We start from the raw sequence: 20,042 nt of genomic DNA, 5'->3' as shown, positions 1-20,042 counted from the left end.
TTAGAAGGTGTTATGTTTGGAAACTCATAGCGTTATTAACAGCTATATCTTTAGACATGTCATACATTTAATCAAACAAATCATGATGCATAATTACTATCCAGCACACACTTACCTTTCAGTGAGGTACAGAGGGGTTTGCAGAATTCAAGGAGCGCATGCAGGGGAGACGCTGTCGGTCTATGGAGGCAGAGTTATTGGGTCGTAGGCTAGAGTTCAGCGAAGGTGATGTTGTCATGTTCTTTCCAAGACTAAGGGATTTAATTTCTTGCCTCTGGTATTCAATAGGAGACTGCAGGGCTATGGAATAAAGAAAGGTGAGGGAATTCATAGTGATAGTAGTCTGATCTATAGCAAAGTTTTTCCCTCATTAGAGGAGGATGATACCATTTAAGAAGTTCCACTGTGTCTCCAGAATCTGTATGATGTAATTTGCCCAGGATTGTCTGATTTCTGGTGATGATGCATGAAGCACAAACCGGTGCATGCTTCCATCAACATTTCGAGATGTCAATACCATCCGACATGGGTTGTCAGGGCAACGATCCTCAATGCCCAAACAACGGGCCTAAGAGAAGTAAAAAACAAATATGCTAATTTAATTCACACCTCTCTGGAATACTCAATTATGATTGGTAAATAACAGGTTTATGCGATCAAACACTGTTGTATAATGACCTAAACTGTACGTTGGCCCTAACAACCAACATACACTGTAGGAGTACTCGTACAACTCGTAGAACTAAAGCTGAGGCTGCAGTGGGCCTACTATCTGTTTACCTCAGCAGAAATAGAGTTTTTCAAGTCTTTAACTGTCCAGTTTTGGTGAGCCTGTGCCCTCTGCAGCCTCAGCTTTCTGGATAACAGAAGTGGAACCCTATGTGGTCTTCTGCTGTTGTAGCCCATCCGCCTCAAGGTTCAACATGTGCATTCTGAGATGCTGTTTATCTGAGTGGTTATCGGAGTTACCATAGCCTTTCTGTCAGCTCGAACCAGTCTGGCCATTCTTTGCAAACCTGTCTCATCAATATCTACCACTCACTGGATTTGTATTGTTTTTAGCACCATTCGGAGTAAACTCTAGATACTGTTGTGCGTGAAAATACCAGGAGATCAGCAGTTCCTGAAATACTTAAACCAGCCCGTCTGGCACCAATTTTTTTTTTTTGCCATGCTTGAAATCACCCAGATCACATATTTTCCCCATTCTGAGGGTTGAACATTAACTGACGCTCCTGACCCATATCCATGTGATTTTATACTTTGCACTGCTGCCACGTGATTGGCTGATTAGATTATTGCATGAATAAATAGATGTACGTGTATCTAATCAAGTGGTCAGTGAGTGAATATTAGTATAGTTACATTATACTATTATTTATATATTTTGGATACCCTAACCCAACCCCTGACCCTAAATCGTATCACTTCTTAACACCACAAAACATGTAACAGGCTGATATAATTATGTAAATATTACTATAAAGTATGCATTTTTTTAAATAATTTTTTTAAACACTTGAAAGTTTAGCTTTGGGTTTAGAGTTAAATACGGCACCAGAGTAATGTTTGAAATATGTTTGTTTTTATAAGTGACAATTGATGAATGTCACTATAGTTACATTTCCTTATTAGTTGTCTACTCACACTTCTGTCTCACCTTGATGCTGTTTTTATAGATGTATCCTTGCAGGGAAAAGCCTTTCTTGCGGTCGATTGGCTCACTGAGGATGACAAGCTGCTCAAAGAGGAAGACCCGTCTCTCTTTGGGACGGGAGAGGATGCTGTTCTCATTCTCAATGAAGGTGAAGGTTTCCTGCTGCAGTAGTTTCCCTTGTGCCCTCAACTGGCCCTGTGGGCGCAATATGTCACAGGTCATATGAGTGTGAACATACACAATACAGAATGTGTGAACCACATTCAAATATAATAGCCTCAAATACACTGTAAAACTGTAAGGCAACTTACAAATGAAAGTTTGCTTTATGGTAACATCTTATAAACAGTTTTTATTCAAGTCAAACATATCTTTGAACATGACTGAATTACAAAGGCTTCTTTGGGTTACACCAAATGGCAGTCATTTTAAGGGTTGGATCAAGTAAATATAGTTCTTATATAGTTTACCCAAGAATGGATATTCATGCTAATGTTGCTCCCAATCCATATGATTTGCTTTCCTCCATGGAACACAAAAGGAAATGTTAGGCAGAATATTAGCCTCCATTATTGGTCACCATTCACTTTCATTCTATGGAAAAAAAAAATATGAATTAATAATGAATGGTGACTGAGGTAAGGGTCTACATCACATCTCCTTTTGTGATCGAAGGACGAAAGAAATGCATACGGTTTGGACATAATTTTAATTTTTAGGTGAACTATTTTTTTTAAGGTAAAAACTATTCCACTTTTTACAGTGTATAAATGACATTCATACATTGTTGCTTTTAAAAAATGGACTGTGCTGTGTTTCATTTGGGATCCTGGAGCAGTTCAAGGTGAAGTAACGCATTTCCTTTATTATATGTGTCTTATCTTACCTCAAATCCCTGTAGTCTTCCAACATTCATCATGTCATTACATTGCTTCGGAACAAAACACATCACCTCCACTGCCCTCTGTGATAAGGACACAGAAATAGAACTACATTGAATAATAATTCAATTTAACCATATAACTCTATTTTCTCTGCTCTTAAAAGCCAAGGCACACTATACTTACCCGAATCTCTTCTGTTTGTCTGCCTGCTTTAGTGTAGTACTTCAAGAAGTCCTGCAAATAAACAAACACACAAAAACACTTCATGAAATCCCCCCAAATTTGTTTTGCTATGTTAACAAAACTGTACAGGTTGCACATCATTGAAAACAATTATAGCACTCATTGTGTTTGTTGTCCAGGGTAAAGTGTTTTTCTTTCTTCTTTTCTTTCTTTCTTTTTTTTTCCCCCTTTACAAAAAGCTTCACTGCGATGCTGCGCTGCTAAGCGCTAGGGGAACAACTCTAGCTGTGAACCGAGCTGAAATAGTGTGTGTAACACGTCAATGAACATTGACCGGAATTTATAGCCTCGGCTGATGTAATCATTAGATGCACCTGCGGCCAGGCTATAAATGGATACATCACCAGGTGTCGTCAGAAACTCTTTTTTTAGAGCGATTCTGTTTCTGTGTGTTTCACAAACCCTGTCAAAACTTTCCTTCCTCTGTTAGGAGTTAGAATCAGTTAGGCAGTGTGCAGTGAACATTGTTCTCTTTGTTCTCTTTTCTCTTCTGTTTAGAAAATATTACATATATATATATATATATATATTTCTAAAAAAAGAAAGAAAAAAAGAGAGAATGACTGAAAGCCGCAAACGGTGCGTGTTCCCCTCTTCTTGCTCTATAGCTGAAGAGGACACACATCAGTTTTTGCTCTGTTTGTTTGGGGGTAAGAGCACGCTGCTCTCGCGTTGCAGCAGGGCAGGTGCGAGCACTGCGATTTGCTTTAACAGGCAGAGTGCTTCGTGCTCGCCTTGCTTGCTTCCGGGAGTCAGCACTCATGAAAAAAAACAATAAAGATTGTTCGTGGGGCTCTTGCATGGATTTGGCTGAGGAGCAAGAGACGGGTTGATCCCTTTCTCTCACTCTCTCCCCAAACCCAGCTGGTCCTTCACATGATCTCGGCTGCTCCGACGCTTCTTCGGATCATGAGGAGGATCGCGATTCTCTTCCCGCCTCCGAAGCTTTCCGTCCGCGATAAAAAAATCTACGGAGGAATTGCTTGATGTTGTTACTCAGCGGTTGCCAGATTGGACTGGCCACGCAAAAAGAGACACCAAACTCTCCAAATTAGGGGATAGATTTTATCTTCCAGTCTAAGAAAGGGAACGCCTCATGAGTCCCTTCCTTCTTTGATAACCTCCATGAAGAGCTTTTTCGCTCATGGAGGAACCCCTAAAAATTGTAAAAAAATAAAATAAATTATATATATATATATATATATATATATATATATATATATATATATATATATATATATACATATATATATATATATATTCTTCCGTGTTCACATACCCTCGACGCCATTATATTCGACCATCGTGGGTGCTGAGGCACGGGGTATTCAGTGATGCCACCGGTCGAAGAGACCCTTATGGCTATCTCTGCCGGGCTCGGCATCGTCACTTAAGAAGCCCTCTCTCCCCTCAAAGCCTTGTAGGACAACCTCCACTTTAGTGGGAAGGGCTTATCAAGCAGCAGGTCAGGCTGGTGCTGCTCTGCACACTATGCTGTTTTACAGGCGTACTAGAATGACCTCCCGGACGACCTGAGTGTGGGTTCTGCGCTTGACGAGCAAGCCTCAGACCTGTCTGAACGGAGGCTCAAAAGCAAAGCGTGGCGAGTCGTGCTCCTCCTCCCAGGGATTGGTGACAGTCTTGCCTCCCTCGCCAGCCCCCGAAGTAAGACCTCAGGGCTATCATTTCTAGTAAGAGAAAACCCTGATGGTCTTGCGCCTAGATTAGGGGGTAGCTCCCCTCGGGATGGGGCGCATGCTTCACTTCACCCCTCCCGGTACCCCCTCGAAGCCCCTCCATTCCCGCCACCTCTTGGTGTTTCGGGTTGCAGAGGCTTCCGTCAAAATTGGGTGTTTTCGCTGTTCCTGCATTTTATTCAGGACGCGAAACACTCGACAACCCCTCAACAGGAAGTGTTCAAATATAATACCCGTGGAAACTTCTGCCAGATATATTCTTTTCTGTGGGTCTTATAAGGACGTCAGGATTTAATTCACTCGCCTCTTTTCCATGTTTCCACGGCGTGTTCTCATTACCGTAAACCGGATTTCTTTTTTATGTAAAAAAAAAAATTCAATCTCCTGGTTAAAGGGGCCATGATATGTGTTCCCCTTCCAGAGAGAGAGAGTTAGGTTATTACACTAAATACTTCCTGTTTCCCATGGAGGGTGAGGGGTGGCGTCTGGCTTAGGTCTTAAAGCTTGAACTGCCCGTGGGTGTTCAAGTCCAAGATGATGCCTGTCAAGACGGTCGTGTCTCAAGCCCTACAACTCGTTTGGCTGGTCACCATCGATCTTATGACGCACTTCTATACTTCATTTAGAAGTTTTGCCACAACATGGAATGTTCCTGAGGTTCGCTTCCGGGGGCGAAGTCTTCCAGGATCAGGTTCTTTCACTCGGCCTAGCCTTTTTTACCCACACATTCACAATGCATGATGTAGCGCTGGCTCCTTGCGACTCCGGGGCATCTGCATTCTGAATTATGTAGACGACTGGCTGATCCTAGCGCAGTTCCAGGAACTGGCAGTTCAGCACAGGGACATCGTCTTAGCTGATCTGTTTCTCTGGGGTTGAGGCTCAATGCCAAGAAAAGCATCCTCTCTCCCACTCAGAACACTGTCTATCGGGGCATCGTATGGAGTTCAATCACAATGCGGGCACAACTGTCTCCCGCTAGGATTGAGTCCATTCAGATCACCCTGAGCAAAGTCAGGCTAGGTCAAGGTTGCACTGCTATCAGTATCAACGATTTCCAGGTCTCAGGGCGACCGCATCCACGGTGATCCCTCTGGACCTTCTGCTCATGAGACCGTTTTTGTTGTGGCCAAAAGCCAGGGGATTTCTTCCAAGGGCCAAAACCCCTAGGCTAAATAGGGTTACGTGCCCTCAGGCTTCGTTCCCTTCCTATGTGGTTCAGACCCCGGTTTTCTGCCTTGGGTCCCACTCTAGGTGCGTCTTGTTGTCGCAGGCTGCTAACGACAGACGCCTCCCTGACAGGTGGGGTAGCGGCCTTAAGTGGTCGTCCAGCTTAAGGGGATAGGAGGGTCGTCAGCTCGGTTGTCACAGTCACTGTCTCGGGTTGATGGCTGTATTTCTGGCCCTGAAATACCTCCTCCTGAGGCTGCCATGTCTTGGTGCGGGTGGACAATACAGCGGTAGCCTCTTACATAAATCATCAAGGAGACCCACGTTCCTGTCAGCTGTATTTCTGACACGTCGGATTCTCCTTAGGGCCCAGGTTTAACTCCTGTCACGGTCAGTTATATCCCTGGATGCCCGTATTTGGGAGCAGATTTACTGTCCAGACAGAAAATACCAACAGGGGGAGTTAAGAACTCCACCCAAAGGTAGTAGTTGGCCAGAGTTCGCCAGCAAGGGTTTTTGCCTCTTACTGATAGCACCGCGCTGGCCGAACAGGGCTTGGTTCTCTGAGCGAATTTCTTCCCTCGACGGCTCGCCTTGGGCGATTCCGAAGAGGAAGGATCTTCTATCTCAGGCACAGGGCAATATTTCATCCCTGCCCGAGCTGTGGAAACTTTCATGTTTGGCCCCTAAGTGTACCAACTGAGGGACACAGGGCTCTCTCCTGAGGTTATCGAGACCTTTTTAAATGCCGGGCTTTTTCCACTTGGAACAAGTTTGGGTGAGATCTTAGGGCAGAAGAGGACCACTTCGCCTCTATGAATAGCGCAATGTCTCCTCTACTTCTCCCTGAAATCACCCAGCCCCCTTGGGTCTGGACGTTAAGACACATACATGACCCAGAATGCGTCTGTATGCGTTTCTTTCCCCGGTTTCTCTGCTCCCGGGAGTCTTGGCAATGTTCACCAGCAAGGGTCTTGCCTCCTATTAATGGCGCTGTGCTGGCCGAACGGGATATGTTTCTCGGAGTTAATTCCTCTCCTCGACGGCTCGCCTTGGCCGATTCCGAACAGGGAGGACCTTCTCATCCTTGGCCCGAATTGTGAAACCTTTCATGTCTGACCCCTAAGGGTACCAAATGAGGTTTACAGGGTTTTCTCTTGAGGTTATCGAGACCATTTCAAGTGCTAGGGCTCCCTCCACTTGGAACTGATCTGGGTAGATTTTACAGGGCAGAAGAGGACCTCTTCGCCTCTGTTGATAGCGCAATGTCTCCTATACTTCTCCCCGAGTCGCCCAGTCCCCCCCCTCCCCCTGAACATAGTAACGCAAATGCGCCTGCATGCGTTTCCTTCTACTAAAGTTCTTATTACAGAACCAGCTAACTGCCAGTTTGCTGCAGTTCTGGATTTTCTGTAGAAAGAACTGTCAGCGGGCACTTGCCTCGCCACTACCAGGTTCTATGTGGCCACTGCAGTTTGCCACGGCTTGGTGGGCGGGGTGCCCTCAAAGAGGCATCCTCATTATTGCCCGGGCCTACGAGGCGTGCGGTCAAGCTTTGCCAGTAGGTTTCAGGGCACACTCTACCAGAGGGCTCTCCTCTTCTAAAACCTTGGCTAGAGGTCTCCCTCTGCAGCAAGTTTGTGATGCGGCAGATTGTCCTTTCCGCACACATTCATTGGACTTTTTTAGTGTGGATGTTCTGCACTCCGGGCTCTTATGCCCTTGAGTCGACATCTCAAGCTCATGTCTGGACAAGTTTGTGATGCGGCAGGCTGGTCCTCTCTGCTCACATTCATCAGTTGTTATGACAAGTTTGTGGTGCGATAAGATTCTCTTCGCACGCATTCAACGAACTTTATGGGCTAGATGCTTTGCTACTCCGGACTCTTATGTCCTTGAGTCGACATCTCAGCCCATGCCTAAACAAGTTTGTGATGCGGCAGGTTGTCCTCTCCACACACATTCATTGGACTTTTTTAGTTTGGATGTTCTGCACTCCGGGCTCTTATGCCCTTGAGTCGACATCTCAGCTCATACCTGAACAAGTTTGTGATGCGGCAGGCTGGTCCTCTCTGCTCACATTCATCAGTTTTTATGACAAGTTTGTGTTGCGATAGGGTTCTCTTTGCACACATTCATCGAACTTTATGGGTTAGACGCTCTGCTACTCCGGGCTCTTATGTCCTTGAGTCGACATCTCAGCCCATGCCTAAACAAGTTTGTGATGCGGCAGGCTGGTCCTCTCCGCACACATTCATCAAAATTGAATGGTTTAGATGTTTATGCTACTCCGGGCTCTTATGCCCTTGAGTCGACATCTCAAGCTCATGTCTGAGACCTCTCGCGTTTTTGTGAGTACACTGCACAACCGTAGGGGTCCGGACAGCCCCAAGTGCGGCGGCGTGGGTATTGCGTTCCCCTAGTGCTTAGCAGCGCAGCATCGTAGTGAAGCTTTTTGTAAAGGGAACGTCTCGGGTTACATGTGTAACCCTTGTTCCCTGAAAAAAGCGGAATGAGATGCTGTGCTGCTTTGCCGCACTGGGATGTCCCAGCACTGCTCTTCAAAAAGAAGAATCTGACGACACCTGGTGACGTATCCATTTATAGCCTGGCCGCAGGTGCATCTAATGATTACATCAGCCGAGGCTATAAATTCCGGTCAATGTTCATTGACGTGTTACACACACTATTTCAGCTCGGTTCACAGCTAGAGTTGTTCCCCTAGCGCTTAGCAGCGCAGCATCTCGTTCCGCTTTTTTCAGGGAACAAGGGTTACACATGTAACCCGAGACGTTCTTCCGGTTTAAAAACAAATCTTGAAGCAATGTCAGAAACTATTAGGTACAGTATATACTTAAACTCTCGAGTTGCAATTGGTAGTAGAGTACACTGATACATCATTTGTTTCTGAGCATTTATCCACATTATTCATGAGAAGGATCTCTTCAATCCAATCACTGCATTCATGCATGAGCTTGCATTACATTGGATAATTCAAAATCACACGCGGACGTGACAGCAGTTCCTGGCCCTGATATAAGAGCGACTCATCACCGGTCAAAGTGGACCACACTCAATAATCAGCCTGGAGAGAGTCGAAATTATCAACATTATGCCATAAACACTAATACAATTACTAGTTTAAGTTATATTAACCAGAAAATTCCTTGTAAGAAAATATAAATTCATAGATATTTATACTTAAAACTAAAGTAGCCTATGTAACTTTTTCAGTGTTAAAATACTTCTATTCCATCTTAATATGCAGAGACAGCTATACATTTTCTCAAAAACTGTAAACATTGACTATAAAAAATCATTTTTTTTTTGGGTTTGAGCGACCGTTAGACCCGCCCCAACATCATTACTCATCCAGTGGCGTGAGTTGGGGCAGGATTATCTGACAGTTTGAATAACTGCAAATGAGGGGCGTATTCAGAAAGCTTTTTTGAAAACATTGGCTGTATCTCAATGCAAAGAACGCAGAGAAAAGACACACAAGAAACCTAGCGCCCTCTTCTGGACGCTAGGGAACATCCAATGACAAATCTGCCCACGAACACACCTTTAGCAGCAGCTGGTATTTCATTATTCTTTGGACTGGTTTGATAAGCAGGTCATTTAACTGCAGTCTGTGACCCAGCTGTTGTCTCAGTTCCTATGTAAGAAAAGAAAAAGGATAGCCGTAGACCCCATTCCCATACAACCACAAGTAAACATGAGCACACAATCACACTCATATCTTATCTGATAACATATATTACCTCAAAATAGGTCTCAGTGTACTCTGAAACGATGTGCTCTGACTTTGGCATGTTCTGACAGTAGACCACATACATGTTGAGCCGCCGTTCCTGTGAAACACAGATATATTTGTTTCTTGGTGTGTGTTTAAACTACACTTTAAAAAAGGTGGTAACATGTCATTGTTAACTCAAGGATCTATTTCTACTTGATGTAACGTTTAAAACTTTTGTTGAGTTAACCCTTAACTTTTTTGTTTTTTTGTTTTTACACTCAGATCCTGTACAAAAACATGTACACAGACTTACATGTTTGATAAAGAGTTGTGCCAACAGGTCAGGTTCAGTCACACATTTTTCCAACTCACCAAGGAAGAAGCTGTTTAAGGAAAAATACAGAAGGCAGCTGTGATACAGTAAGTGTCAGACATTTGTAAAACTACAAGGACAAGCAGACACAGAGATGCAAGTATTATAAATAAACTCATACAATAGCTCTCCAACATCCTTCACTGTCTCCCAGCCTACACATGCATATAACACAATGGACACAGATCATATCTGTAAGTGACCTACTCTTTGTGCCAGTCATAAATCTGATGAATATTCCCGAATACAATTTTATCCTTCCCCTCCAAATATTCAGGAACGCCAACACTGTTCATTGTGGCCATATAACCCTGGAGGAGAGAGAGAGAGAGAGAGAGAGAGAGAGAGAGAGAGAGAGAGAGAGAGAGTCACTTAATCTCAGTAACGCTTTCTTTATGGACACCTTCATTCATTTATTAAATTAATCTTGGTTGACATGTGAATAGTGAATTTCTACAATGGCATTGGTAACTGAAAGCTATTGCGTTTGATTAATGCTACATCCATGCCCATAGGGGTCATTGTAAGCCCAAGATGACATAAACAGAAAATTACTGAGTTTACATTTAAGCATGTTCAACAGGACCATGCATAGAGACAGAGCGTATTTAGGCCACGCCCACACCGGGGGGGAAAACAATCCAACCGTCTCCATTGACTTTGCATTGCGAGAGACTGCCTCCTTTTCATTTATGACTTATAACAATAAAACAAAACAATGTCTAAAAGCTGCTGTGTGACAAGGTGTACAGCAAACAAGCTAAATAACCCAGAAATAAATTTTTATAAGCTTCAAAACAGTAAAAGCCAGCCTTTAAGGAGACAAAAGTGAAACATCAGCAGGAAGAGTGGGTAAATTGTGGGATCCTGCACTCAGTATGTCTACATGTGCAGTAAACATTTTGTCACTAGTAAGTCAAATATCCAAATGTCAGTTTTATATATTATATTTATGTAAGCAAAGCTGTAACATTTTGACAGTATGCAACTTTTAGAATGTTGTTAAAGCAGAAAGCTATGCAGTGACGTTTATGTTTGCGAGTGCCTTAGCTACAGTAGTAGGGTTACGTTACTAAGAATAACGTATATATTATTATATACGTTAATAATATAATAGGGTATATAATTACCCATATTAATATTAACACGTAGACATACTGAGTGTCAGGATCCCACAATTTACCCACTCTTCCTGCTGATGCTTCACGTCTTATTGCCTGTATCCACTTTTGTCTCCTTAAAGGCTGGCTTTTACGGTTCGGAAGCTTATAAAAATTTATTTCTGGGTTTTTCAGCTTGTTTGCTGTACACCTTGTCACACAGCAGCTTTTAGGCATTTTTCTGTCTTTTTTAATATTCAGTAAATGACAAGGAGGCAGCCTCTCGCAATGCAAAATCAATGGAGACGGTTGGATTGTTCTCTCCCCCCCGGTGGGCGTGGTCTTCAGATTATGACGCGTTGCGATCTGTCTCTATTGGAAATGCACTGGCCAAGAACATAGCAGATGGATGCAAAAACGCATTTGGTGTGAAAAGCTCTGCAAGCTATTTGTATTACCTCAACTACCAGCCTCAGATCCTCCACATAGAGCTTCTCCGTCTCTACCAGCTCTGTCAGCACATAGCTACAAAAGAGACATGTCACAATGAGTTCTGTCAGAACTGGAGTGGGATTATTAACTATATTATGTGTTAAAGTGACTTTGAGTGGCAGGAACTATTCAACTAGGGGTTTCATATATGCTAAGGTCACCAAGGTGAAGTTCGTTCAGTCAAATACCTACATGCTTTTCTCCAAGGCAGCTTTCCTCTCTTCTTCATTTTCTTCTTGGTCCTGTGATTGGACATTTGCTTCATCAGTCACAAAGGAGCCACTCTTCCCAGGAAGAATATTATAAGAGTGATGGCTCTAAAATTTCATGCAGATCAAATTCATTAGGTGGGACAAAACACAAACCAACAGGCAGTTGTGTCAAAATACTCATGTTCATGTACCTGTGTAGTGTACTTTATGTTTTGGCCTTTAACTCTAAAAAAAGCCTGATGCAGTACAACTAATGGAGGTCTTAAAAGGAATGATTCAAGGAATCAAAAATAGCATACTGGCAGAAAAAGAAAAAGTGAACAAGTAATGGTAGGGTAAATCCAATCTAGCTTTAGCTCCATTAAAACCCCTTAACTAAACTTTTAAATACAATACAGGAAATACAGTCCATATACCTGTAAGGGGAATAGAGCTAAAGTGGGACACTTACAGTTTTTTTATTTGTCTTCTTTTACCTTTGTGTAGTGTAGAAGTGTTTTGTACCTGCAGTAGACCATTCAGGTAACTGGTGTAATAGGGACTGTCAGGAGATGTTGGTCCAGAAAGTTCACTACAGTCCTGCCCACAAGAAGAGGAAGTGTGTTGGGTCAATTTGAAAAATATTTAGATATATGAAATATATACAGTAACATGTAATGACAGTGATTTAAGAAAAAAAAAAAAAATCTAAATTAAAGCAAAACATATGCAAACACTGGTATTTTACAGGGGTATTTGTGAAATCTGTGAAAATATTTTTTGCAGTTCTGTTTGGTGACGCTAATGGTGCAGAAATTACAAACTTGGTGTCTCCCTCTTTGTTGTGGATATAATTATGTCCATACCAGAGATCTGTTGGAGCGAGGCAGCTTTTTGGACTTCACGGCTGGACTCATTGAGCATTGAGTAGATAAAAGAGGGAGGAACATGTCGGCTGTCCCTTCTAGGCTCTGAGAAACATTTTTGCTCTTGCCACTTCCTCCCAGACTCAGCTTTCGAACTGGGCTGCTCAACCATCTCTTAAGGGCCTTGACAGAGAGCTGGGGAGTTGTGGATGGCCGACCAGTGGAGAGAGGCTGATTACAGATGCTGATGCTGGGTGAGACCAGAGAGAGATCATCAATAGAGATGGGAGTTGTAGGTGTGTCAGCATGCAAGGAGACATCACTGAGTGCTGTCAACGAGTTTGACTCTAAAGAGAGAGAAAGAGAGAGGGTAGATCTTTGAAAAAGAAAAAAAAAACAAATCTGGGTTCCAGTGAGGCACTTACAATTGAAGTGAATGGGGCCAAGTCTTAAACACTAAAATACTCACTGTTTCAAAAGTATAGCCACAAGATGTAAACAATATGTACGTTAAGAGGATTTTAGTGTAATAAAATCGCTTACTAACCTTTTTTGCATAAAAGTTATAGCCAATTTTACAACATTGTTGCCATGCCGATATAATGTATACAAACCCATTTACAGATTGTAAAAACAACAATTTAAACAACTTTACAGCTCAAATAATACATGCCTTTTAACAGAAGAATTAATGTAAGTGTTTTTAAAAATTACAAGCTTAAAATCTTTGCCTTTAAACCCTCCAAAAATTGGCCCCATTCACTTCCATTGTAAGTGCTGTAACCTCAATTTTTTCTTTTTTTTCTTTTTTTTTTTTTAAGAAAAGGAGGTAAGATTCAAAATTATTGTTTGCGCCAATCAACATTATAACACAAGTGCTGTCGATTGAACTTAACATGTATTGGACCCGGAATATTCCTTTAACAGATGTTCAGAAAAAGAACAAACAGCACTGAAAAAGTTTTACATTTTCGATAAAAAAAAGGAAAAGTACAAGCTGTGGTTGTCAGACCTGTACAAATTACAATGACAACTGTTTATAATAGTAGGCATCATTAACAGTTTAAAATGGTATACATCATTAAATTATATAATGTTAATATATTCAGCTTGATATTTAAAAATGCACAAACAATGTACATTCATTTTAAAACATTTACGTACCAACAACCAAGTTTTTACTTCAGAATTTCTACTTTTAAATTTTTTCCATATATATATTTTATTCAAGCAGTGTGAGTCATCATATTGAACAACAAGATATTCCATTGAAGTAGACATGTTCCAAACTTTCAGTTGGTCGGTAGCTAAAGAAAATGTTAACGCATCTGCAAAATCCATTAATTGATTTTATAATGGTTATAATGGAGAGACAATAAGTAATAAGGTAGACATCGCAGGGGAGTACCGCAACGTTTCCAGCTCCACGACAAATACAGCATCTTATTTTTGCAAATTTTTTCACATTGGCCATGAATGGTGAAATATAAAAATATCTCGCGGCACTTGACAGGGAGAAACTGTGCCTTATAAACAATTGATACAGAGTAAAAAATAGAATGACATCACTTTTTTATATATTTAAAAGTTTTATATGCAAAATGCCCTATCTGGAGGGCAAATGAGAAGGGAAGATTTTGAGAAAGAGAGAGGGAGAGATAATGAGGGGTAGAGCAGAAGGGATTCTACATTTTCTGTGCAAGAAATGGATTAACTGTTTCTAAATGGCACATACCCATAATCCTACACTAACCTATAAAACGACCATTCACAGACACACATACACACCAACACTGTTACAGACAATCTCTATATATAAACCATGTAAAATGATAACAAAGAAACAAACATGATGAGAAATGTGCAAGAAGTCTTTTGAGTGTCATGGTAATACATACACAACATAAACTGTATGCTTGTAGGGACTTGTGTACAATTCATAGCTATTGTTCATGTCGTGTGTTTTAATGTAATGTTTCCATTAGTAATGAAATATTAGATATACAAAGGATGACCTTATTAGTCCCTCTACAAATAATTTTAATAATAATTTTCACACACCCCACAAGAAAAACAATGCCTATTCACATGCATGGTATGACAACATTTAAAAGATTTGACAGCAAGTTAATTAAATCTTCAAAGGTGGACTGAATCTCTTACCTTGTTGTCTGTAGAAACAGCACCCACACCTGGCCAGAACGTTCTGACGGGGTTGTGTGCAGACAAACCCCCCTGGGGTACGATGCCCCTTCATACCAGCTGAGTAAACAGTGCCATACCAACCTGGAGCATGGCACAGTAATAATGTTTACTGTGATACACACACTCATACACTCTCAGATCAGAAGTAATCCATGAGCTCTGAATTCACGTGCAACATCTGGATAATCCCTGTTCTGTTATCCACATAGATAATGCCCACACCGCCTATCCTCAGATTTCATAGAGATATTCTTTCTATAGACTGTCCCTTAAACTTTAGAGAGATATGAATGAGATGGAATAAGCCCAATGATTACTTCCATACAGGTTTACCACCACTTCCATCCCATCATTGACTTTTGTTGTTGGGACAAACAAGCAATCCTACCCCAAATGCATGTTATTATTTGATGTGTAGGTTTGCTTGTGTAGGGCTGAATATATGTGAATGGCAAGTCCCCACAAGTGTGCGTGTGTGTATAATGCTGCTGTGCATAGGGGAAACTTACGCACAAACAAAATGTACCTTTTAATACAACCACATGCTGCCATCTTATGGAGAAACATCAGGAACATTTTCTATGAAGAGTCTCTCTTCCCAGCTCATTCATTTACCAAATCACACCAACGTTTTTGCAACTTTTTGTGGAGTGAAAACTTCATGTATCTCAAAACCATATCTTGATAGATGAGGCTTCTGGTTTTGTGAACTATTTTCACTCACACGTGAAAATACCCAAAAATGTGTCTGTGGTATGACATGAATATTGCTGTCCACTGGCACTTTCCATGTAATGTAGAGATTGGAAAATTCTGAATAAAAAATGTTAACCGATTCATCAAAATGTGCACAGTTCATTGAGAAGCATTATTTTTAAAGAGGGAGCACATTAAATGGGCATTGATGTGGGCGATGACCATAAAAATGTACATAAAATATTCCTGATTTCGCAGATTCTCATTAAGATGACTGGATTTCACCCAAGGAATTTTTCTTTGTAAACTAATAAATATTCATTTTTAAATTTATTTTCACTTGTCACATTAAAGATTTGGACACAATTAGTTAAAGACTATGTTTACATGTTTGAGTGTATATAATGTGACTGAAACAGAAAACTCCAGAACATTATGAAAGGGCATGTTATTTGAACCCTCACCTTTGCCCTCAGGTATGTGTTTGGGTCTTGCATTCCAGCTTTGTTCTCCATTCTTACATTCTGTACCAGTCTTTGAACAGTCCTGTTTATCCTCCAGTAAAAGATTCCCAACACTAGTTTCTGGGATCTGAAACAGGTCATAAAAGTTTGTTTTCTTCTTCACATGTAACCAGCTTTACAATCAAACCTGCAATGAAATGCAAGTTCCTACCTGAGCAGTTTACAAGACCCTAAAATGTAGACCCCATACACCTTTACCTCAAACTAGACCAATCTATAAGAATCTGCTTCTTGGCTTGTTTAAAGGGATAGTTCACCTAAAATGAAAATTCTCTCATTATTTACTCACACTCATGCCATCTCAGATGTATATGACTTTCGTCCTACTGCTGAACACGAACAAAGATTTTTTTTTTTAAATATTTGAGCTAATTAGGTCCATACAATGTGAATGGTGACCAGATGTTTCAAGCTCCAAAAATCAGATAAAGGTGTCAAAAATTATTCCATAAGACTTCAGTGGTTAATTCTATATATTCAGAAGCAATGTGATAGGTGTAAGTGAGAAACAGATCAATATTTGAATCCATTTTTACTATAAATCTCTATTTTCACTTTCTGTAAGGGAAAGTGCAAGTGGAGATTTATAGTAAAAATTACTTAAACATGTTCCTGTTTCTCACACAAAGTGATTGCATCGCTTCAGAATATATAGAAACACTGGAGTCTTTTATGCTGCCTTTATGTGACTTTTGGACCTTGAAAGGTCTAGACACCATTCACTTGCATTGTATGGACCTAATGAGCTTTGATGTTCTTCTAAATCTTTGTTTGTGTTAAACTGAAGGAAGTCATACACATCTGGCATGGCATCAAAGTGACTAAATGATGAGAGAATTTAAATTTTGGGGTGAACTATCCCTTTAAACCTAATACTTACATTCAATACTTCTGTGACATGAATATAATGATACATGCTGTATGCAAATTGTTCTGATCAACTGCATAGCTGGCATTACTTTATCAAGAGACGACGGCAATACTTATACAGCTAGCTTTCCAGTATCCAAACATCAAAACATCCCACTTCAAGCCAGTGTGAAGCATAGACTTCGTATTATATTGTACACTTTATCAATAAATGCTTTAAAAAAAAAAAAATACATCAATACTGGGGGCCCAATTTGTGTGCTTTGTGCTTGCTTCCTTTTTTTTTTTTTTATAAACAATTGACAAGTTGGAAGCATGTCTAATTTGGGCTGATGACTTGTTTTGACAAGTTTTCTGTTGTGAAAAATTTCAGTTGAGGGCTTTTGTCTTCATTATGAAGGCAATAACTTTCAGTTTAGGAAAGCTTAAAGAAGCCCAACATCTAATATCAGGATGTCAATGACAATATATGAAAATATTTGAGACAAAATTTGTGTTGATTGTGGGTCTTGTAATTTTTGGAGGTATGGTGGGGTGTTGCAGGTAAGCGTGAGAGCAAAACCAGAGAATAAGCTACCCTCAGGCATAACAAATCAGACAGGTCAACATTCAATCCAGGCAGTTTGTGTGTGCGTGTGTGTGTGTGTGTGTGTGTGAGATAATGTTTGTGTTAAGAAAAACATAGAAGGAATGTTTCAGGTTCAATACAAATTAAACTCAATTGACAGCATTTGTGGCATAATGTTGTTTACTGCAAAATCATTCCAAGTTACAGCAAGGCTTTTACAATGGAGGTGAATTGGGTCAGTCCATGAAACAATAAAATTCACACTGTGTTAATAGTATAGCCTCATAATGTATATATTATGCGTGTTAACATGAGATCAGAAAGATACAATTTTACTGGTGATTTCCAGATGACAGGTTCCACATTGTTGTGACAATAAAGTTGTAATATTGAATATAACTTCATACAGATAAGGATAGTAAGTGATTTTTATCACACTAAAATTGAGTAAACACGAATTTTGTCTTGTGGCTATACTTATTAAACAGTGTCCATTTTAATGTTTGTTCACTTCCATTGTAAGTGTCGTAGTGTAACCACCATTTTGGCTTTTTTGTACATAAACAATGGAAAAGTCAATGTTATTTTTTTACCCATATACTAATCCCTTAGTGGGCTAATTTTAGAGTAATGTAATATATATGTATATTGAGAGATACAGATCTTCCTGCCGACAGATTTGCATTGTTGCTCCTAGAGTAATAGCTCTTCTTCTACTCTCTCTCAATCTCTTTACATGTGCAAATGTGTACTATATACAGTATAAAAAGCCTCTTGCCACCCCTTAGTCATATTTTACTGATATGGGTGTAGACATGTCTGATAGTACCTGTATGTCCCTCATTTGAAAATCATTTGATACGAAAAGTGACACGGCTTTTATCAATTTATGACTTGACATTTGCATGCATTCATTAGTAGCTTATTACGTGTGTCTGTTTTCTCACCCTGTGCTGGTTACTCTGGGCCAGGGATGGGAGAGTGTCTGATAAAGATGTCAGTAGTTGCTCTGTGTTGCTTCGAAGTTTGGCCAAACTTTTCATCTTGCTCTTTCTCCCTGGATGGATGAAGGAAATGTTTGGCTGCTTGTTTTGTTGTGTCTTCTCTACTGGTCCAGAACTGTCGAGCTAAGATTTGAGGAGTTTAGCCGCACTCAGCTCTCACTGATTCACTGACACACATTCTTATCTTCTTGCCTTTCTGCTGTCTACCACCCCCGTTCCCTCCCTCTTCTCCAACACCCTCCTGCTCCATCTTGACCCCCGAGTGCTACATGAGAAAACAAGAGAAAAGGGCTCCACACATTGTCCCACATACCTCCAATCACAAACATAAAGGAACTAATTTAATTTAGTTGAAACTAATACATCTCAAAGAGTTTTTACTTGCCACTATAATTTTTTTTTCTTCTGTAAAGCAGCTTTTAAACAATGTGTATATTCCGAATTGGATAAGGAATCCCAAAAGTTTAGAGTTAGGAGTTGCTTTAGGCTTAGCCTGTAGTTCCTATAGCAGGCTAAAGTTAAGAGCAGCAGAAGTCAATGGGAGGTCCCCACCAGTGGTGTAGTATTGCCTGAACAGGTAGGCATACTGTGAATTTATGAAGGACCTGTTGACCTCTCTCATCAACAAGGCATTTCCGTCAACAGAATTGCCACTCACTGGATGTTTTTTGTTTTTGGCACCATTCTGAATAAATTATAGAGACTGCTGTGTGTGAAAATCCCAGATGATCAGCAGTTACAGAAATACTTAAACCAGCCCGTCTGGCACCAACAATCATGCCATGGTTCAAATCACTAAGAGCCCATTTTTCCCCATTCTGATGGTTGATGTGAACATTAACTAAAGCTCCTGACCCGTACCTGCATGATTTTATGCACTGCTGCCACATGATTGGCTGATTAGATAATCGCATGAATGATTGTTGGTGCTAGACAGGCTGGTTTGAGTATTTCTCTATTTGAGTATCTCCTGGGATTTTCATTTTACTCAGACTGGTGACAAAAGCAAAAAACATCCAGTTAGCATCAGTTCTGCGGATGGAAATGCCTTGTTGATGAGAGGGGTCAACAGAGAATGGTCAGACTGGTTCGAAATGACAAACTCTATGGTAACTCAGATACAGTAACTGTTCTGTACAATTGTGGAGAGAAGAATAGCATCTCAGAATGCTATTCTGAGAGCGGGTTGGCACTGTTTTGGCGGCACGAGGGGGACCTACACAATATTAGGTAGGTGGTTTTAATGTGGTGGCTGATTGATGTATATATATATATATATATATATATATATATATATATATATATATATATATATATATATATATATATATATGAATATGATAATTAACATGCTAGCTGAACATCGTATTGTTCGGCATTTTTTTGACTATGTATGTTCTACTTTGTACACATTGTTATTATCTCACACTTTTTGTCATTTATCAGTATGTATATCTTTAGTTGTCAAATTGAAAAACATTGAATATCCTCTTTTAACTGAAGACTATTAAGTGTCTTTGGCTCATGTATAAATACAAACATAAATATATAACTTATGATTATATTTATAATTAGTAGTGGTATAATGTATGTTAAAATATATATCAGTAGTACTGTATGGTAGTAATAATAATAATAATAATAACAATAATAATGATAAACACATGTATATTTTAATCAAGTGTATTTCACTGGTAGTTTAAGACTAGATTTAGATTTAAACCAATTTACTGTTGTAAAGTAACATCAGGGTTTTTGTATTC

At 40.3% G+C, this 20,042-nt stretch overlaps 1 protein-coding gene across 1 annotated transcript; it reads right to left on the bottom strand.

The window, feature by feature from the left end:
* Positions 1-118: 118 nt before the first annotated feature.
* arhgef25b (Rho guanine nucleotide exchange factor (GEF) 25b) lies at positions 119-18,318 on the bottom strand. Its single transcript, XM_052130350.1, has 15 exons — positions 18,223-18,318; positions 15,778-15,904; positions 12,413-12,759; positions 12,072-12,146; positions 11,548-11,672; positions 11,322-11,388; positions 9,971-10,074; positions 9,704-9,773; positions 9,416-9,505; positions 9,217-9,309; positions 2,725-2,775; positions 2,544-2,621; positions 1,661-1,852; positions 388-568; positions 119-300 (listed from the first exon to the last, which is right to left on the bottom strand). Exons 1-15 carry the CDS (start codon positions 18,316-18,318, stop codon positions 119-121), a joined length of 1,878 nt encoding a protein of 625 aa, XP_051986310.1.
* Positions 18,319-20,042: the final 1,724 nt, after the last annotated feature.

Source organism: Xyrauchen texanus, chromosome 7 (assembly GCF_025860055.1).
Source record: "Xyrauchen texanus isolate HMW12.3.18 chromosome 7, RBS_HiC_50CHRs, whole genome shotgun sequence".
NCBI classification, from domain to species: domain Eukaryota; kingdom Metazoa; phylum Chordata; class Actinopteri; order Cypriniformes; family Catostomidae; genus Xyrauchen; species Xyrauchen texanus.
This window is presented reverse-complemented; position numbering and strand designations above follow the sequence as displayed.